The 22,343-nt window shown below is 37.3% G+C and overlaps 1 protein-coding gene across 3 annotated transcripts; it reads left to right on the top strand.

The window, feature by feature from the left end:
• The first annotated feature begins 1,668 nt into the window (after positions 1-1,668).
• Positions 1,669-22,112, top strand: GET4 (guided entry of tail-anchored proteins factor 4). Of its 3 annotated transcripts, none has more exons than XM_043968679.1 (9): positions 1,669-1,780; positions 9,775-9,853; positions 10,352-10,433; positions 11,462-11,611; positions 16,458-16,596; positions 18,156-18,296; positions 18,382-18,457; positions 18,741-18,813; positions 19,307-22,112. In XM_043968679.1, exons 2-9 carry the CDS (start codon positions 9,779-9,781, stop codon positions 19,393-19,395), a joined length of 825 nt encoding a protein of 274 aa, XP_043824614.1. In that variant the 5' UTR covers positions 1,669-1,780; positions 9,775-9,778; the 3' UTR covers positions 19,396-22,112. The 3 variants fall into 3 exon arrangements, with proteins under 3 accessions (XP_043824614.1, XP_043824604.1, XP_043824622.1); XM_043968669.1 differs by lacking the exon at positions 1,669-1,780 and adding an exon at positions 2,034-2,352; XM_043968687.1 differs by lacking the exon at positions 1,669-1,780 and adding an exon at positions 9,441-9,475.
• Positions 22,113-22,343: the final 231 nt, after the last annotated feature.

Below are 22,343 nucleotides of genomic sequence, written 5' to 3'. Positions count from 1 at the left end.
AAAAGACCGTGGTGGTCTTGGCACAAGGGCTCCTGACACAACAAATGACTGCAAAATGGGAACAAATAACTTTAAAATATAAGCACATGGCAGATTTAAGGTCATCCAGGTCAAACATAGAACAGCTGTTTTATATCAGAACCATATAATCCCTTACCAAATTTCCCTCCTTCAGAATTCCTTTCATTAATTCAAGTAAAAAGATAAAAAAGCTTTTTTTAAACAATTTGCCCCCAAGGATAATAACACTTTTGACCTTAGTTTCTTAAATCCTGAGCACTGGTCATAAAAGTACTTACTATATGGTTTATACAAAATTCTCGAGTGTTACAATGTAACCATAAATAAATCTAAACTTGGGGCTTTCTTGTACTATGTAATATTTAGGTAATCTCTTAAAATTATTTTCATTTCTGGATACAGAATATATCACCAACTATGAGAGCTGAAAAATGCAATCTTATTCTCTACTTTTTCAGAAGAAACTCAGACCCAGTGATATTAAGTAACTTTTCCCAACAGAAAATTTAGACTGCCAGAATCTGATCTCTTTGCTGTTCTTTTCACTATACCACACTAGGAAATTACATTTCAAGAAAAACAAAACAAAACCCTTAATGATGTTGAGATGTATTGCTTTGTGTGTACACAAAGTGGAAAGTACAGACAACATAATACTTAACTACAAGTGCTATTTGTTCTACAGGGTAAATCTGTATTGTCAAAAAGACTCATTGCCTGTTCTTTCTGTATAACTTTTTGGATACATGTTCTCATACAATTATGGTGATGATTTCCATGGACTTATGTTTTTGAGCTATAGTAAATAGCGGAAAAAAACTGAGGAAATAGTAATCTTATTTTGGAATTGAGCATATCAGTAAATTATGTATGAAGGGAAAATTATGAGCCCAAACAGGGAACAACTTCTAAAATTTATTTTGTTTCTTAAAAATTTAATTAATTTTTTTTTTTGGTGAGGCTATTGGGGTTAAGTGACTTGCCCAGGGTCACACAGCTAGTGTCAAGTGTCTGAGGCCAGATTTGAACTCGGGTCCTCCTGAATCCAGGGCAGGTGTTCTATACACTGTGCCACCTGGCTGCCCCTCTAAGGTTTGTTTTTAATAGCACTACAAAATGGCAATTGAAGTGGCATCTCTTTTTTGACTTTGTTGTCCTTTTTAACCAAAAGGAGCCATACTACTTTTGCAAAGACCCTTTTTTCCATTAGGGAAATGATATTACCACTTGTCTTTATCAAATTTGCCATTATTTATGCCATTATTTATGCCATGTTTGAAGACACTGGTGGAATAGCAATAATATTAAAGCTAGAGTAAAACATTTTCATTTAATGATACTCAAAATATATTCTAGCTGAGCATGATGGTGACTAAGGAAAGGGATGAACTAAATACACACAGAATAAGAATTTTACTATTTACAAGGTAAGATGAACGAACTCAAGCCCCAGTTGTGCTACAGAAGCGTAGCATTAAATGGAAAGTTGGGTTTTGTTATTTAATCATAAATCTACGGGGGTGACAGAAGCAAGAAAGATTAGAGTGAGAACCACCCAAGTAACCGATCAAGACAGACTCGGAATTTGTGGGGAAGGCCCCTCCCCCCCTTCAGGAGAAGTCCCGAGGCGCCGCGAGAGGAGAGACAATGTGCCTCAAGTCTCGCCGCCGGAGGGGGCAGGTTCCAGGTGGGCTGTACAGGAACCCAGAGTAAAGCGCCAGGGGCCACCGCCGGAAGGAGTGGATGGAGCTTGCTAAAGGTGGGAAACATTTTCAAGGGTGTGCGCCTTAAAACTCCAGGCACCGAGTTCTCAGAACGTAGGCGCAAGGGTTTTTTGAGCCCCTGCGCGCCGCCGCCTCCACACATGGAGATTGTGACGTCGCTGGTCTCCCCCGGCCCCCGTCTTGGGGCGGGGCGGTTGTAGCTCCTCCTCCGTTGGGAGGCGGCCCGCCCCAGTCGGCCTCCTCCGTCGGCCGTCGCCGCCGTCGCATCCCCTCCCATGAGGTCACGTGGAATGGCACATCGCCGACACGCCCGCTGAAGCGCCTGCGACTGTTCCCTGCAAGCCACCGTAGAAGCTCTCGGGCCGCCGCCAGGACGGAAGCCGGGGAGGTTGGAGGGTGACTACGGGCTGCGGCAGCCTCAGCGCCTGCTCTCTGCGCGGGCCCCCGGGATGGCGGCAGCAGCTGCGGCGATGGCCGAGCAGGACAGCTCCCGGAACAGCGCCCGGAACCGGGGCGGGGTCCAGCGGGTGGAGGGCAAGCTCCGCGCTAGTGTCGAGAAGGGCGAGTACTATGAGGCACACCAAATGTACCGGACCCTGTTCTTCAGGTAGCCGGAACTCGCGGCCGAACGGAGGGCGGCCCGCCCGTCTCGGGGCGCCGGCCTATGCTTTCCAGAGCTTTCCGCCTCGTCAACCTAACCTGGCACCGGCACCGCCCTCCTCTCTTTCCCTATTGGCGGAATGAAGATCAGCCCGCCCTCTCATTGGCTCGCGCGAATGCCTGTCGTGGGGGGGGGGTGTTAGAGGCCCGGTGTTAGTGTGATCAGGGCCGGGGAGATCCCTAAAGGGGAGCTCAGGGATGGGGAATGGGGCTTCCGGACCCCCCCTCTCTCCTTCCAGGGTCGGGCTAGGAGGGACGCTAGGCCCTTGCCTTGGCCCAGCCGCGCACCGCTTTGGGGGCCTCAAAACCTCGAGTGGGGCCACCCCCACTCTGCTTAGCCTCCCTCCCGGCCTTGACCTCTGCAGGTAGCATGAGGGCCCCTCCCTCTCCCCGGGGCCCAGCTTAGTGACTACTCCTCTGCCCTTCTCTGGCCCGGTGCTTACGGGCTGGGGGTGGCGTGGGCGTGGGCGTGGGCGGCCGAGTTTCCGAGCCCCTTCAAGGTTTTGTATCCCTTTGCTTCTGTGATGTCGAGAAGAGGGAGTTTATTTTGTTAGTTGGACCCAGCCCCATTTCAGGACAATCACTGTCTCTGGGAGCCGGCCACCTTCTCCCTGACATCCTCCCATCTCTTAACCTCCCACCCCCGCCCAGGTCCAGGAGATAGAAACGTCTCCCTCGCCATTCCCTCCCCAAGAAATTACGTTTTTCTCCCTCCAGGGACTTTATGGGTTTAAACAGGCTGGAAAGTTTGTTTATACATTGACTCTTTCCCATTCCATTCTTCTCGGTGGTCGTTCATAAAAAGTAGTTCATCTTTGACGAGCTTCTACGGTTTATTAAGTAAGGCCTGCCTATCATCCTTGCAGAATTTAATTGGCTAATTTCCTTAACGCAGGGCATTAGTTGACTGTGATTAGGGTTTGTGAAATACTGTGGCAAACATGGTTTAGATCATCTTTGTGAGACTGTGATTCTTCCTCAAAGGATCTCTCTGTGTTGATCGGGCAAGACTAAAACTAGGATTAGAAATTGTTTTTTCCGTGACTTCTAAAATAAAAATAAGAGAGTGTGTGTATTTGAAATTTTCATGGTCCTTTTGGTTTTAGCATTACTTTTCAGTTAGGGAATCCTTGACCATAAATAGTTTTCTTCAAAGATAGTTAAATTCAATATTCCCCCAAAATAATCAGAATGAGGATTTAAAAATCTTTTCCTATATTATCCACTGCTTTCTTTTATAGGTTTTTCTTTGCCATATCAGCTAGGACGAAAAAAAATATAAATATATATCTGTTGTAATTTCGCCATGGGAATTTTCTTATGTAATTGAAAGGACTTTGGATTTGGCTTCAGAAGACCTGGGTTCAGTTTCTTATCTGGTTGGTCATCATAGAGTTAGAGTAGGTAGGGTTCCTTAGTAGTCCAACCCCCTCATTGAACTGATGAGCAGCTACATAAGGCTCAGAGAACTTCAGGGACTTGCCCAGTCATCACCCCTATTTTGTAGCAGTTTTGTTTAGAACCAAGGTGCCTTAACTCCAGACCCACTGCTCTTTCCTTTACACCAAGGTGCAATGACTTCTGTCCCTCTGTGACCTTGTGCAAGTCATCAAAACTTCACTTTTCTGGGCCTCAAACTTCCTCATCTGTAAAAATAGGAGGTTGGATTAGAGAAGATAATCTCTGAAGTCCCATACAAGCTTAAAATCCCTTATCATAGGGTCAGTTCCAGTCTTGCTGTAATGACATGAACTTGTTGAATTAAAGTTAAGTGGGCATTGATTGGAACTTGGAAGTATTTTGTGGTGATTCTTACTTTAATAGGATTTGGCCTATACTCTACACCCACAAACATACACATATCTAAATTGCCATTGCTAAAACCTATAAATACAAATTTTAAAGATCATTTGTACCCATCTTTTGTTGCTTAGCCCAATTTCCATTGACATATTGGAAAGTAAGAATAGTATTCTGAGAGTTTCTTCTTAAAACATGTTTTCACTTAAATCATGTTTTATTTATTAATTTTAACTTAGCAGTCAGTATTGTCTAATGTCCTTCCAGCTTATGTTACTGGAACATTTTGAGCTTGTTTCCTATTAGGATAAGTAATTAAGTGAACTTTACCTAATACCTTTATTGAAATTATATTTAATCTGAACTTCTAGGCATTACAAAAACTGCCAGTTTGTGTGCTACCAAAAGCTTTATAAGTGTAATTCTTCATGTTTGTTCAAGGAAAAGAAAAAACAGGGTTATCTAGATAAAGTGATCAGTCCCATATATTCTTTTCTTAAAAATTTATCTGAGAATTTGCCTATTCCTTTGGAATATCTGTAGTCCCATGATAAAAAGGATGTTAATCTTTCCATTTGGTCTGAAACTGAAGGTAAGTTTTTTTAGACCATTGTAATATCAAATTATGCTACATTTAGTGTTTTATCGTTCTGCTATGAAGAATTTTTTTCCCTTTAAAAAATAAAGCTATTTTTACATGAGAAAAGTTTTTCCAGTACTTTAAAACAACTTATTTAATTGGTCTCCTGGCAGAAACCACAAACTCTAATGCATTGTGTTTATAGTTGTTAACATTTGAAACTAAATATCAGCTAACAAATGGGAGAGGGTTGTGGTGTCTTGGGAAAGTTGATTCCCCCCTTCCCCCCCAAAAAATTAAATAGGTGTTTAGACGTTAAACTTATTTGTGAGTCAGCTAGTCCACCTTTTTGGGGTGTTGGCGGACAGAATGGCCATCCATCCACTTTGGTAGTGTGTCCTTATGTATGCTTAAAATTGACTTTAGTTCTGTGGCAGTTAGGCATCTTCGGTAAATGTTGATGTTAGTTATAATCGGAGTAAGTAAGCCTCAGGTTTTAATTGAGATAGTTTCTACACAACTTTTTTCATATGTCTCTTGTTTTTCTGAAAAGCAGTTATATGGATTTTAGCTTGTTCTTTACTTTCAATTGAATCTGAATTACTAAGATTAATTTACAGTTATTAAACACTCAGTTAAGGGTGGACCAAACCTTATAGTAGTGATGACATAGGTAAGAAAATTGAGTAATATATTGAGCTTGGATTCCAATTTTAGACCCTTGGTCCTAGGGTGGTTCCTAATTATCCAGCTGTGAAATTTCAAAATCTATACATTTTAATTAACTCTATTTTTCAAATAATTTTTTAAAGACAAAAGAGGAAGAAAAATTAGCAAAACTGATCTACAGTGGAAAAGTCTGAAAATATATGCAATATACCAACACATTAGTGGATCTCCCAAGGTGGAGTTGGGGTATCTTTTTTGGAGCCATGGTTAATCTTTGTAATTTTGTAACATTAACTTTTGAAATTTTTATTTCCTTTTACATTGTTGTAGTCATGGTATATATTGTTTTTCCTAGCTTTGTTTACTTCATTCTACATCAGTTCATGTAGATTTTTTTTCATGCTTCTCTTTATCATATTTGTCATTTCTTACAGAATGGTAATGTTATATTATGTTTAGGTACCACAATTTGTTTAGTCATTGCCCAGTTGATGGATATCTACCTTGTTTCTAATTCTTTGCTACCACAAAATGTTCTGCTATAAATATTTTGGCATGTTTGGGAACTTTCTTCTCATCAATGGCCTCCTTGGGGTATAAGCCTAGTAGGTTTCTTGGTGAAATTGCTCGATGTTGAACACATAATTCCTATTTTGGAGAGGTTTGGGGTGATTTTAAGGATCTGAGAAAATGTCCCAGAAGTCCTTTGTCATTTAACTTTATTTTTTTTAAAGAAGAAATAAATGTATGCTATATAGTATTTCTTTGGGAGGCAAATGTAATGAAATCAAGCTAATGGGGTGTGTCAATTAAAAAAAAGAATCAGAACCACTGCACTGGTTCATATATTTGAGATAAGAAAGCATTTCAGAGTAGGCTACAGCATTTTCTATGGATTAGGTATGATTCAATTAACTTTAAAACTATCAGCCATCATGTGTTTCATTTGTGGTCCCTTTCCTCTATCCCTACCACTCTAAGATGAATACTTGATTCATTCTTAACCCACTGAAAGATCAGCACAAAAAGTTCAGTTACTGGGGGCAGGTAGGTGGCACAGTGAATAAAGCACAGGCCCTGGATTCATGAGAACCTGAGTTCAAATCCGGACTCAGACACTTGACACTTAGTAGCTGTGTGACCCTGGACAAGTCACTTAACCCTCATTGTCCTGCAAAAAAAAAAAAATCAGTTACTATATTCATCTTCAAATTGAAAAATGACTGAAAGTACCAGTGTCCTCAAGGGCTCTGTCATTACCAGTTGAGTGTGAAAATGTTCCTAATGATGAGTGACTGTCTATAGATTCCATTTTTCAAGAGATGGTCTTCATATTTTTAGAGTGACAGAACCTTTCTGTTTGTTTTTGTCTTTTTTATATCTATCAGTGACTATACTAATATATTTTATTGATTCATTGTAAGTGATTTAATATTCACATTAACCAGAGTGTCTTAATATTAGAACTTTTAGGGATGGATATCTTGTGGAACCATGTAGTTCTGGGGAGCACAGAGTTAGAACATATCTTATACGTTACAAATTATGAATTCTTCATGTTGACAGTTATCTAGAAAAATGGTTATGGTTTAGATAGTTGTACTTGATCCCAGATCTCTGATGCATTGCTGCTTTTGTTTGTGCATGTTGATCCTTTTCTTTGAGAATTATAGCCTAAAGTTGGCCCAAATTACTAGGTTTTACTTTTCCTTAATAGAGTTTTTCCATGTGATATTTTTGAAAGAGTATCTCCCTCTATAGCCAAATCTTTTGGAGATGATCTAAAAGTATGAAAGAAGTTTGCATTTTTAGTTTAATCACTATATGTGGGTAAATGTTTTAAAAGGCCACCTAGCATTGAAAAATGCAAATAATCTTTCTCAAAATTATCCAGAAGAGATTTTGAATAATAGTTTTGTTAATCTTCTAAGATCTTGTAGTGCGCTAAGTGATCCTTCAAGATCTATAGCATGTTATATAGTGTATTTTGAAATATCAGATGACCATACTGCATACATAATAAATTAATTGGGGGATCTGATGACAAAAGAAATTGTATTATCTTATTAGCAGACTATTAAATATAAAGATAGCCTCCTGCTTTCACAGACATGATGTCATTCTTTTTTAATCCTGTATTTATTGAGTTTTCTTCTCCATTGAAGTCCTACTAATGCTTCATCTTGTCTTTGAGGTGATTCTGGTTTTAAAGGTTATGCCAGTGGAGAATGTTCATAGTTCCTACCTATGCAGTTTCCAGAGAGAGGCCACAAATGAAACACAGGACAGCAAAAAAGCAGCCTTCTATAGTTTCAAGAATCATGCCCAACCTATAGAAAATGGTGCAGTCCAACTATTAATGAAGACCATCTTCCAATCAGTTACTTACTAGCTTTATGATTCTGAGCTAATTACTTCCCTTCTGTCTGCTGCCTAGCTTTCCTTTAAAATGAGAATAATAAGAGCATCTGCTTCCTAGTGTTGTTGTGAGGATAAAATGAGATAATAATGTGAAAGCACTTATTATTTTCAGAAGCCTGGAGGAGTATTAGTCTGTAGTAGAAAGATTCTTTAAAGGTGAAAAGCAGTTCCTATTTATAGACCCTGCATATGTCCTGGGTAAAATGAAATAAATCAGTTTTACTAACTTTTCCCCATTTAGCTCATGATTATTTATTTTGACTCACTACCTCCAGTATTACTTATCTGTCTTTGTCCCAAAACAAGAAACAAGATTAAGAATGTTTTTCAGAAGATTTTGTAGGGCGTAAGGCTAAAGACATTCTCTTTTTCTTTTATGGTCATTGGAGTGGTAGAACTTTGAATGGAAATTAAGTAGAGAGGAAAATATGGGTAGTACAATTTATTTTCAGCTTTCTGCCACTTCTGCAGCTCTTCTCTTACTGGGATTGGTTACTTGTCCCAATTCAGGGCAAACCACTCTTCCTTATCTCCTATATTCTAATTTATTTCCAGTACTTTCCTTTGTACACTTGCTTAAATCTTCTTTCATCCAGAAATTCCACTTTATCATTATCTTGTCCCAAGGCAACATTTTATCCTTAGAATATCATCTGCCAGCCTATTCAACTTTACCATTCAAATAGCTGAAAATTTGTGCATCTTTCCAGGACTAGTGAAAAATATAGATGACTGTTTGACTGTTTCCTTTCAGGGTTTGGACTTCTAGATCTACTTTGCTCACTCTGCTCCCCAAGTGTATACTTTATGTATATATTGGGACTGACTGCTGATACTGTTTACATATTTGATATTTTACTTCCATTGACTTTGTGTCATCTATGGTTTATCCAGATTTGTGGTGTCTGTCCAACTGTAAACCTAGAGAGGGCAGAGATCTTGTTTCATCTAAATGTATCATGTACAAATAGATGCTGGATAATAAATGTTTTTAAATTATAATGAGAATATACTATTTCCTTGCTACTCTCCTTCCCTCCCCCAAGCAAAGCCATTTGGCAATGTGTGAGAAACGTAGACCTCCCCTTCAGATTTTTGGTTACAAATGAGTGTCAGAGACCATGGCCACTACAATCCATGAGGGCTAATCTAAAATAAGTTTGGGAGAGAGCCCCTGAGGGAATAAAAGCTTCCTATGGGCTTATGGAACTCTAAAAAGATATCTGAATTTTAGAGGTAGAAGGGGCCTTAGATATCTTATAGTCTAACCCTCTCATTTTACTGATGAAACTGAAGCTCAAAGAAATAAACTTGTCTGAGTTACACAGCTAGTAAGTAGCATAGGCAGGATTTGAACTTCGGTCTTCAAACTTCATATCCATCCCTGGTATAAAGCTGTATGTACAATAAATAAAAACTTGATACTAGCTCTTTTGTTGTTGTTTAGTCGTTTCAGTCATGTCTGACTCTTCGTGACCCCATTTGGAGTTTTCTTGGCAAAGATATTGGAGTGGTTTGCCATTTCCTTCTCCAGCTCCCTTGACAGATGAGGAAACTGAGGCAAACAGAGTTAAGTGACTTACCCAGGATCACACAGCTAGTAAGTGTCTGAGGCCAGATTGAATTCAGGAAGAGGAGTCTTTCCGACTCCAGGTCCAGTGCTGTATCCACTGTACCACCTAGCTGCCCAATTATAACTTCTTTGAAAACTTATGTATGTTTAACATTTAAATTCTAGATGTAGTTTAGCCTTTATAAAGTCTTTGTTTTGTGGACTTGAATGAAATTGTTAGACTCTGTCAGTGATATTAGGAATGCAGTCCTCTTGTTCATTTGGAGCGATTTGGATGCAGTGCATAACTTGACTATTTCAATGTTATTTTTTCTTCCTTATTGTAGGTACATGTCACAAGGCAAACACATAGAAGCAAGAGAACTAATGTACTCAGGGGCATTGTTGTTCTTCAGTCACAGTCAAGTAAGTGACTTTTCTATTTCTGTTCTAGAGAAAACTGAAAAGTGAATGCTAAAGAAAAGACTAATAGGCAGCACGCTGTGGGCTGATGCTATGCATTCTGTCCCATTTTGAATCAGTTTTGACAGCAGTAACCTGGTTGTTCCTATTGAATAGAAACCCATATCTGCAATAACAGCCACTTGGAGCCTGCCTGATTTTATGCTGCTTTCATAGCTTTGGCTCCAGCTGTTGTGGGTGTTGCAGTGTCAGTGATATAGCTAGAAATATCTCATAGGTGTTCACTGATATGGTAGCCATTTACAGTATATCCAGTAAGTATAATTAGTGTCTAAAACAGCTTCATTTATCTGTTACAGGCTTTGAATCATTTGAAAAACTGGTTAGCACTGCTTGTTTAGCATATGCCTTTGAAAACCAAAAGCATCCCTTATTTGTTTCTAGAAACTAATCAGAGCTTCATGACTAACAATATGCTTCTTGTTTGTGTATGTTTTGTAGCAAAACAGTGCTGCCGATCTTTCCATGCTGGTTTTAGAGTCCTTGGAGATATCAGATGCGAAAGTAACTGATGAGCTATTGGGTGAGAATTTTACTGTGTTGAGCTTTACCAGACTTAAAAGTACATCTGCATTTAAGAGATTATTTTTAGCTGGTCACTGATGTAATGATTCCTTAAGCCCTTTAACTCCCTTTTTGGTGCCTTGAGTTGTGATGTGATGTGGCATTAATTTTGCTGTAGAAGCATCACAGCACTTTTCACAACTGAAGATCATAGTCTCTGATTGAGTTAGTGCTGAGCATACTGGCACATTTAGCAAACATACTATGTTTTATAGGTGGAGCATGATTTTTGGCACTGTCCTCTCCCCCAACACAGGAGCAACATGTAATGTCTGCACAGTAATTGACCTCTCCGCCGCTTTGATGGACAGCGGCTTCCCATCCAGTCAGCGAGGTGATGTGCGCATTGCCCGCGAGTCGGCCATTTTGTCAAAGAAACTTTGCTTGGCGGACTGTCTAATTCGGTAAGCGTGCAGTTCGTGAAGCCCTTTTTGTGAGCTGCCCAGCTGGAAAGAATATGGAGAGGCCTAGCCACCCCTTGCCTCTACTACTCTTCCAGAGGCCTGTCGACAAAATGGAGAATAAAATTGAGGAGTCTGTAATGTTTCTGTGGCTCCACTCTGGCACATTCATTCCCCAGTCCCTTGATAGTATTGCCCCATTCTAGGTTTCATTCTTCCACAAGGGCCAACCTCCCCACTGCAGCCTTCCCTGACCCCCAACTTGATCATATCTGGGCTAAGCAGTGAGGCAGGAAATATTTTTTCCCTTCCTACTCACTAAGGGAGAGTGTGGCTTCTGGCACTGCAGCGGAGAGGTCAATTGGATGTTAACAATTCACAGAATTAATAGGAATTTAAATAGTACATTTGGTACACACACACACACACACACATATATATATATATATATATATATATATCTTTTTAAATGCTCTGCAACATTTTTTTTAAAGTAAAAGAATTGGTTTTTAAGCTAATAGTATATCCACAGGACACTCAGTATGTGTTTTCTTTGATTAAGGATCTATATTTATGTTGCTTTTAGAAAATTTGGCTAAAGTGTTTAGTTTGATGGATCCAAATTCTCCAGAAAGAGTGGCATTTGTATCCAGAGCACTAAAATGGTCCAGCGGTGGATCAGGGAAATTGGGTCATCCAAAACTACACCAGTTATTGGCTATCACACTTTGGAAAGGTAAGAATCATTCCTTTAAGTCATTTTAAAATTGGAGTGTAGCTGTGGAACTTCTCCTGATAGGTCACAATTTCATAGGTATAAAAGCAGAGTCCTAACTGCTGCATAGCGGGGCACTAGATTTGAAGTCAGAAGATTTAGGTTCAGATCCTAGTTCTGCTGTTTCCTGCCTATATGACTATATTTCAATCATTTAACTTCTCTGGGTCTCAGTTTCCCCTTCTGCAAATTGAAAGGGCTGGACTAAATGACCTTTTAAAGGATTCTTTTAACTTAGATAATTAAACTACAGATTATATAAAGTCAAAGAAAGTTTGTGAAAGTGTTTAGAAATGAAATGTTATTGTGTAACTGTAAAACAATGAGATAATGAATAATAGAGATTAATTGTATAAATATAACCTGTTATAGAGTATTGATACCGGTGTGCCCATTGACCTTTATTTTCATTTTCACTTAATAATTAAAGTAGTCCATTACAGCTCTAGATTTGTGGAGGGGGGGGGGGGGGCCGGCGGTGTTCTTTGAAATGCTTTGAGAAGCATTTGTTCAAATCTGGGTGTCTATACTTTGTACTTCTATATTTTACCTCTTGGCTTTCGGTAAACCTTTTAAGAACACTTTGGTTTGATGCTTTGGCTAACTATGCTAAAATTAATGATAATACATTGAAACTCCATTAATTGTGAGTCATTTAGAATTCTGAGAGTTAGGCTGAAATTTACCTTTACATTGTAAAGTCTTCTTAATGTAAATTAATTGTGTAAACAAAGTTAGGGTATTTAAGAGAACAAGCTTTTCTTGCATCTTCCAGAATCATACCAGAGATGAAAATGGTCATCAGAAAGCATTTTTATATTTATTATAATGGAAATAGAAATGGTTCTGGTAGACAGATGCTTTCTTGCAACTTGGGAGGAGTTGGGAAACCTGCTGTGACTACTTAGCTCTTCTGTTCATTTTCCATATTTAAAGTGACTAATCTCTGACGCAAAAATTGGTACACATGGTCTGGAGATATCTTTTTGGTAAAGTTTCATTAAAAGTAGCCTTTTTTGGATTACTTTCTTTTCTTGAAGTAAGGAGTTTGAGAAAATACAGGAGATTGTCACCTTCCATTCCTCAGGTTTTTCTTTCTCTTTTATCAGAAACATGTAAAGACTGTTATTCTTGAAAATAATGAAACTGGAAGAAGAAAAAAGAAAGAAATTGCATTTCTCTAATAAATAAAAATTTTAAGCTGGGTAATTTTGACCTTTTATTAATGCTGTCTTTTTCCCCTGCTCCTCTTTAGTACAGTTTAGTTAGTGCTTAAAGGGTTATAGATCTATAACTGGAAAAGACTTGACAGGCATCTAATCTAAGGCCTTCCTCATTTTACAAATGAATAAACTGAGGCCTAGACAAGTTAGGTGACTTGACCAAGGCCACACCAAGGTAGGAGGTGGGCAAAAGTGGAATTTGAACCCAGGTTCTCTCATTCCACCAGCCTCCACCCTACCTCTCTTCTTTAGCTCCATATTCTTTATGTGAAATAGTCTGAGCATCACTTGGTCCCTCCTGACCACATGCAGAGAGGTGCTTAATCAATCCTTTTTGATGATTATGTGCCAGCCTTTTCTGCATTTTGTTAAAAAGAGGTTCACAAATTAAAATAATTAACTACCTCTGAGCACAGTCCAGTCCAAGTATTTGTTTTCTTTTACTTTTTATTATTATTATTATTTTTTAAGTTAAAAAGAGTACCTGGAGTATCAGGACAAAAGAGTTTTTTTAGGGGAATTTTTCTTCTAATTTGAGCCTTTTATTCCAAATGCCATAAATGCATGTTTTTGTTTTGTTTTGTTTTGGTGTTTTTGTGGGGCAATGGGGGTTAAGTGACTTGCCCAGGGTCACACAGCTAGTACATGTCAAGTGTCTGAGGCCGGATTTGAACTCAGGTACTCCTGAATCCAGGGCCGGTGCTTAATCCACTGTGCCACCTAGCTGCCCCATAAATACATGTTTTAAAAGTTGGAATTAAGATAAACTGAAGAAAAAATTCTTTACTGTACCACATAACTTTTATTGTACCTATTTTAATCATTTCATAAAGCATGTTATAATTATTGTATTCTCGTTTTTGGCTTGACCCAGTTATAGATTCTGTATTGATCATTTTTTTCCCATCTTTGCATTTTTTTATATCTGAAGGGTTTCCTGGGTCTTCCTTTTTCTCCCTTTAAAAAAAAAATCCTGGGGGCAGCTAGGTGGCGCAGTGGATAAAGCACCAGCCCTGGATTCAGGAGTTCCTGAGTTCAAATGTGGCCTCAGACATTTGACACTTACTGGCTGTGTGACCCTGGGCAAGTCACTTAAACCCCATTGCCCCGCAAAAAAAAAAAAAAAACCTTCTTCCTTTTTTAAAGATTTTTTTTATTCCTCTAAATTTCACCTTTTCTCTTCCCAAATGTATGCTTTACAGTGAAGTTATGCAAAACCGTTCTAGTTAAGAAGCTTGTTTGGTGTATCTAAAATCTTTATAGAACTGTTAGCAAATTCATGAATTAGAATTTCAGTTTGTTTTTTTTGTGTGTGCGTGTGAAGGAAAATCTTTTTTGTTATAAGAGATTTTTTTATGTGTGATTTTTGATTTTGTGGGTTTTTTTCCTAAATCTCTTTTGCTAAAGTAATACCTTGTACGTTGATTATAAATATTAGCATTTGAAAATATTGACTGATGCTTGAATCACTGCTGGTAATGGAATAAGTATTAAATTCAATTTTTTGTAATTATCATTAAGTAACTAGTGATTTTGTTTTCAATATTTACTTCTAAATGGCAAGGTATTATTAGGCACCAAGGGAAATACAAGGACCTCAGTAAATTGTAGTATATTAGGAGAAATAAGAAATACACATAATTGAATTTCAAATTAAGAAAATGATAAAAGCAGACACATATAGGTATTCAGAGTTTAGAAGAAGTGGAAAGCATTTCCAGCTTGGGGGTGGTGGAAGGTGGAGTTCAAGGTAAGTTTTATAGCAGAGACATTTGAGCTAGGCCTTGAAATTAGGTAGAATTTCAAGAACTATAGGTACCTTGGGGTGAGGATTAGTTAAAAAGAAACTAATAACGATTAGTATAATATATAACCTTGACATCAAAGACTTCTTGCCATTTTGCATTTTTGTGGACCAATTGTATATATTGAATTAGAATTGGTGAAAAAAAATGTTAACAGAAACCCAATGAATGAATTTATCTGTTTTCACTGCTGGGACTTTGAAATTAGTTTTTTAGTCAAAATATATAACTCAAAGAGAGGTTATTTCTAACTAGGAAGAGGGCTAGCAAACAATTGGACTAAGGTTTCACATTATTTCTTAGTGAAAGTTTTCACATCTTTTCTTATTTCTTAGTTCAAATAAGGCCCAGTGTTGTTTGTTTTTAGATCAAGAATATGACTCTCGGGGCGGCTAGGTGGCGCAGTGGATAAAGCACTGGCCCTGGATTCAGGAGTTCCTGAGTTCAAATCCGGCCTCAGACACTTGACACTTACTGGCTGTATGACCCTGGGCAAGTCACTTAACCCCCATTGCCCCACCAAAAAAAAAAAAAAAAGAATATGACTCTCCACCCAAAAGGCAATAAAGCTGTGCATACCCTTTTACCCAGTAATACCACTACAAGGTTTTCCAAAGAGTTCATAAAAGAGAAAAAAGGACCCACATGTACAAAAATATTTGTAGCTGCTCTTTTTGTGATGGCAAAAAATTGGAAATTGAGGAGATGCCCATCAATTGGAGAGTAGCTAAACAAGTTGTGATATATGAATGTAATGGAATATTATGTGCTATAACAAATGAGGAGCAGGCAGATTTCAGAAAAACTTGGAAAGACTTACATGGACTGATCTTAAGTGAAATGAGCAGAACCAAGAGAACATTGTACACAGTATCAACATCATTTTGTGATGATCAGCTGTGATTGACTTAGCTCTTCTCAGCAATAAAATGATCTAAGACAGTGCCAAAAGGCTCATGATGGAAAATGTTCTCCACATCCAGAAAAAGAACTATGGAGTCTGAATGCAGATTGAAGCATACTATTTTCACTTTGTTGTTGTTGTTGTTGTTGTTGTTATTTCTTTCTTGTGTTATTTTTTTCCCTTTTGTTCTGATTCTTGTCTCACAACATGACTAATATGGAAATATGTTTAACATGATTATAATGTATAATCTATATCAGATTGTTTGCTGGCCTCAGGAGGGGGCAGGGAAAGGAGGGCGGGAGAAAATTTTGGGGACTCAAAAATCTTATAAAAATGAATGTTGAGGGGCAGCTAGGTGGCACAGTAGATAGAGCACCAGCCCTGGATTCAGGAGGACCTGAGTTCAAATGTGGCTGCAGACACTTGACACTTACTATCTGTGTGTCCCTGTGCAGGTCACTTAACCCCAATTGCCTCACTAAAAAAAAAAAAAAGAATGTTGAATACTATCGTTACATGTAATCGGAAAAAATAAAATACTATTTTTAAAAAAGAATATGACTCTCAGTCATTACTGAGAATGTAAGACTCAGAAATTCAATGGGCCTCTGAACCTTCAAATAACTTATTTCCATAGGTTTTGTATTCAAGTGGGCTGGGGTTTTTTTTGTTGTTTTCGGGGATTTTTTGGCCATAGGACTTTTATTAATGACCAAGGTAATTTTTCTTCCTTGTTTCAGATGCAAGATCTTAATTTGATCTTAAATTATGCCATAAAATAATTTTAGCAGAAAATGCTTGACAAAAAAAGTTTATTCTATTTTAAAAGCTATCAAAACAATACTAAATATTTTTCTTTTCCTCCCTTCTAGAACAGAATTATTGTGAGTCTCGGTATCATTTCCTGCATTCCACAGATGGAGAAGGATGTGCGAATATGTTAGTAGAATATTCTGCCTCTCGAGGATATCGCAGTGAGGTGGACATGTTTGTAGCACAGGCAGTCTTACAGTAGGTGTTCCTATTTTGTTCCTAGTTTGCAGCACATCATTTGATAAGAATAATTTGAAATTAGAAATGTTTGTGCCTTTAATGAAAATCTAAAGATAATAGATTGTAAGTTTAATACTTTTTTTTTTCAGGAACCATGCCTTGGTAATGACCATTGAGGGTCAAAACTTTCTGCAAATCTTAATTTTTGTAATAACTTATTCAAATTTAAGTCTCTTTTAATTTTAATTGAGCAACATCAGAATTTCTTTGAAAGACATACAAATTAGATTAGTCTTATTTCCAAAGTGTATTTGGGAGAAAAACCCCATACCAAACTATTTTCTTTCTCTTCTAAGCCACTGTGTCTCTGAAAGGAAATGCACATTTGATTAATTATGAGAAATACCTTATTCTAAATACGACTGACACACTGAAACTGAAATTTGATTTTCTTACCAAGTATTTTTTGCTTGTAAAGTAATAACGATTACAATTCTGTGTAGCATTGACTTTTATTAATATTTTTAAAGTGTGGTGGTGGATCTATAGAAGTAGAGACTCCCCACTAAAAGACAGAGAAAACAAAGGCAAGAGACTAACCTAAATGTGTTGTGGATTCTAAAAAGGGCAGAAGTCCTCTATCCTTGATTTTTTGGCTATGTGATTTTTTCCAAATCATCTTTCTCCTTCATGAATGATTTTCACGTGTAACTTTTTTTTTTTATTCTGCTAAAACCCAATTTGGTTTGGTATATGTATACATTTGAATAGGATTTGCTTTTTGGATGTTCAGGTGCAGAATTTAATACTCTTATTCATACTTGCTTTGCTTAAATAGATTTACCATGTAGTTTTTTGTAATAGTTCATTGGTAAAGGTATATATAAGATTTGCTTTTCCCTTCAAGTATCTTACAGCATATTGGAAAAAATCAGTTATGCAACAGTGGCTTAAATTTAATTGGCGTAGGGGCAGCTAGGTGGCACAGTGGATAGAGCACTGGCCCTGGAGTCAGGAGTACCTGAGTTCAAATCCGGCCTCAGAAACTTAACACTTACTAGCTGTGTGACCCGGGCAAGTCACTTAACCCCAATTGCCTCACTAAAAAAAAAAAAAAATTTAATTGGTGTAAAAGTTTATAGAACTTTTTGTAATTTTTTATTGGTCTCAATATTCTTTCTAAAACTGAACTTAATACTTTTAATGAAATTATTAATTATAGGCAACCTATTTTTGTACCCCCCCAAAGTGCAAGTATAATGGTCACATAGTATTTTGAGTTTTTCCAAGGGATAAATCTTTTCCTTATTGTATGTAGGAAGGTCATATAAGAGGGAAGGTTTCTTAAATCTTTCATCAAATTGACAAATGTTTTGTCAAATTTGGACCAGTTCTTTTTAATTCCTTTTGATAGAGATAATAATTGCTTATAAAAATCATTAAAAAACCCCAAAGAAATGAATTCCTTTTGATAAAAGAGTGTACTTTGACATTTCTATGAAACTTTAAAATATGAACTCATGCTACTTTTTATGGTCTTCCCAAAATATAGCATTTTTCTTAATTTTTTTCTTTAGGTTTCTCTGTTTAAAAAATAAAAGCAGTGCTTCAGTGGTATTCACAACATATACACAGAAACATCCTTCAATACAGAAGGGACCTCCATTTGTACAGCCTTTGCTCAACTTTATCTGGTTTCTGCTGCTGGCTGTTGAAGGGTAAATTGTATTGTATTTTTATTAGCAGCAACATTTTGGTTTATGGCATAAGGTTTCATCATTCTTTTCTGTTTGTTTTTTTCAGAGGCAAACTAACCGTATTTACAGTATTATGTGAGCAGTATCAGCCCTCACTCAAGAGAGATCCTATGTACAATGAGGTTAGTAGTAGCCAGCTGTGTTTTATTTGAACAGTTGGATATTAGACAATACATGCTGTTTAAAGTGAAAAGGACTTTGCAAACCTATTTTTGCCCTCAATAGAGTAGAATGGAGTTACCCTTGTTGAAGATACAAATTCAACCAAAATTTCGTGTCTGTTGAAAACACTGGGCATAAGGAATTGAGTCATGAAAACAATGATGGATGTGTGTGAGCTGTGTAGGTGAAGCTTCCTTTTTCATTATTTGTAATTGACAATAGCATCTCTTTCCTGTTTTTCAGTATCTCGATAGAATAGGACAGCTCTTTTTTGGAGTACCACCCAAGCAGACGTCATCCTATGGAGGTTTATTAGGTAAAAAGCCTGAGAGAAATTTATTTGCAAATATTACTAATCTAACTACCCTTGCTTAACATTTGGATTTAAATCCATATTGTCTTGTATATTTTGTTTAACTAGATGTTCCATCTCTAAGTACATGGTAGTAACCCTATGAAAAATCATTTGTTTCAATTTTCAACTAAAAGACATCCCTTTATCTTAGGTGATAGCAGAAATTATGTTAAGGAGCTATAATTTCTTTTGACTTGCTGAAGTACTTTAGTACCTCATCTGAACAAGAGCCATGACTTATTCATAGGAGTAGTTTAGGGGCCTCTGAAGCTGTCTAGGTGACAGTGGCTCATGACATACCCACTTGCTACTGTTGGCTTTATCAGGAGTGGCTTAACACCCTACAAAAGTTTTTTGTAGGTTTTAGTTGAAAATGATAAATTTGGAAACTTAAAAAATGCACTTTTGAGTTGGTTATGACCTTTTGCAACATTCCTTTCTTGTTTTATTGTAGGGAACCTTTTGAACAGTCTTATGGGATCAGGGGAGGAAGAGGAGGCAGAAGATGGTCAAGAAGATAGCAGTCCTATTGAACTTGATTGAAAACTTTTCACTAGGAACTGCATGATTCAGACAACTTGATAACTCAAAAGACATTTTCAGAATACGAGCCCTGAAATTTTGTTTTTCACAACTAGGAGGGCTCTCCGTTCTGTTAAAAGAAGGTTGCTGAGATGTTTATAATGTTTGGTCTATATTATTTATGTAAAAAGGGTAGCCAGAAGAACTGATTGGAGTGATTGTTAGCAGCCTTTCAGTATGCTGACCAGTGACTTTTGATTGAGTTATATAGTCATTTATGGTTTCAAATGCAGTATTCCCTTTCAGATTAATACAAAATAAAGCACAGGCATTACTGTTACTTTACCCTTTCAAAATAATTTTGTTTCAGTTTCTTATGGGGGAAAAAATAACACATTTAACCTTTGCTGTCACAAAAGAATGTCTTGAAAGGCAGGGTAGTTTTTAGATTTTTCTCCGAGCCTGGTGCCAAATGTATTTTTAAGGCATGCCAAAAGAAAGGGTGCATTTTATTAGCTAGATAACATCAAGCTAAGTACCTTTTGGAGTGCAGCACATTTTTGGAGAACAATAGAGTTGGCTATCTCAAATCACAATGTAACTTGTGCCCATCAAAACTGATTTTTTTTTTTTTACCTTTCAAATGTGTGTGTTTTGAGTTTTGCTTTAATTTGAATGGATCTTTGTAGCATGTAGGTAAGAGGCTAAAGATACTAAAGTCCATCCTACTGGTTTTATACATAAATTCTCATGTCGATCTCCTTCATGCATGGGATTTTGCTGCCTTTGATGGATTTTGACAGTGTTAGTTGTGTATGTGTGTAAGGTGACAGTTGTGTTTAATAAAGCAAGCCAGCAGCCCCTGCCTTTTTCTCTTAAGTACAACCACTTTTGAAATGTCATTTAAAGAAAAGGGATACTGCAGAACTTTTTGTTTCTATCTTAATGCAATATTTATTTTTATTGGGTGATTGATTCCTTTTAACTTAACATTTTAGAGAAAAAAAGACATGAAATTACAGGAACAACTGCAGACCAGGGATTAGCAAGTCCACATTTTATCACCTTATGATGCAGTGCAGTATGCCAGATATTACCAATATAATTAGAAAGGGGGGTGGGGGGGAAACACTTTATTTTTTCACAGTTAAAAGACGTAGATTAATACACAGTGATCATGCATGGGGAGGAGGGAAATACAATTTTATTTACTGTAAAAACAAATGGAATTTAAAGGAAGGTTTTGTGTTAACTGTTGAGTTTAAATAAATACTTTATACTGGGACTTGAAGCACTGTTGATTTTTGAAGTAGCTAATGGGGAAGGGAGTGTCTCATTTTAAGCCTTTTTCTCTCCAACATGAAAACACTGAGTGCTATATTCCATCAAATTTCTGATGGGTCAGAGCAGCCGCTAGCTACATGCTGCTCTTTAGTTGCCAGGCCTTACTTCTTTACCCAAGGCTGGGCTAGCTTATTTCAATAAGCTGTAAATGTACCCCATGTCTGTAACACAGATAAGAACTTCTGTAGTGTAGATTAGGTGGCAAGATGTTTTTCTTTATTGAGCACTGATGGTATACAGAAAACATCAACTCTCATGTATGTGTACACACACACACACACACACACACACACACACACACACACACACACACACGATCCTAGGATTTAGAGGAAGAGATTTTAGAGACCATTTCATCCAAAACACTTTTTTTTTTTACAGTTCAGGAGACCTTGGTCTAGAAAAGGGAAGTGACTTGCCCAAGACATCATGTAGGTAGTGACATTTAGATTTGAATCCAGATTTTCTGATTCCAAATCTCGTGTTCTTTTTAACATATCCTGGCATAGATGTTTTCTGTTGGTCAATGATGCTTAATTTTTTTTTTTAAGTTTCCCCATTCCTGGTATAGAAGATCTACACGTAGAAATCATCTAGATAAGTATAATTAAAACTTTGCTGTGTTGAAATGTCAAGATACTTAAGACAATAATGTAAGTACTTCCACTTAGTAAAGACCCTTTGAAAAATGTGTGTTGTTCTGTATACTTGTTGTAAAAATTAAAGTTATTCTATCCAACTACTAAGAGACCTCCCAGCAGCTCTTAGGCTTATGGTTCATTAGTGGTGTCTACAGAGTGGCCCTAAATTTCCTTATTGTGCTGAGATTAGGCACCCATCAGGTTCTCCCGAGAATTAAAGGCTTTGATAATGACTTGATTACCAGTCGTACTGTTTTCTTCTTCTTCTTTTTTTTTTTTTTGGCTTTGGTGTTTCACTTAATTTTTACCAGAAAATTTTTGGAGATTTATTAAAACCCTTTTGTGGCACAGATGTTCATAAGATAATAGTGACAGGGTAGATTGGCCATGTTACAATCACACAATCATGTACCTTGTATAGTTACTGTAGTGTATTTAAGCATGTGCAGTAATAAGCCTGTCAATAAAATCTTTCCAGCCTATAAAGTGTGTGCAAGTTAGAGATATGATGTCATCTGATTGGACTCTGTAGAGTGATTGTACTAAGTATAATGTTAGCATTCTGTTTCTTGCCACTAATTCCACTTCTGTACAGATTTTTTTTTCCTTCTTAAATGTTTCCTCATGTCCCCAAATAGATGACGTGCAGTTGTTGTGGAAAGAATCCTAAGCATTCTACAGTCAGAGAATTCTACTTCACAACTCCAGATCCAGAGAGATGTAATAAATCAATAAATCAAAAATCAAACTGAATCACTTGGCTCCATCCATATGTCATTTCCTGCCTGTATTTTCTAGCCTGCCTTTACCTGGTCATTTTTGTTGGTATTTTTTAAACTACTGATGCTTTGTTGTTTTTTTTTTTTTAACCATCTGTTGCTGTGTACCTACCTCTTCATATACAAATACCACTTGTAATAAAGAGAAATAGTTAACGTAAAACAGACACATCCACCATCTGTGATATCATATGTATCATTCCAC

The sequence above is a fragment of the Dromiciops gliroides genome, chromosome 1 (genome assembly GCF_019393635.1).
Source record: "Dromiciops gliroides isolate mDroGli1 chromosome 1, mDroGli1.pri, whole genome shotgun sequence".
NCBI classification, from domain to species: domain Eukaryota; kingdom Metazoa; phylum Chordata; class Mammalia; order Microbiotheria; family Microbiotheriidae; genus Dromiciops; species Dromiciops gliroides.
The sequence above is the reverse complement of the archived record's forward strand: the minus strand, read 5'-3'. Positions and strand labels throughout refer to the sequence as shown.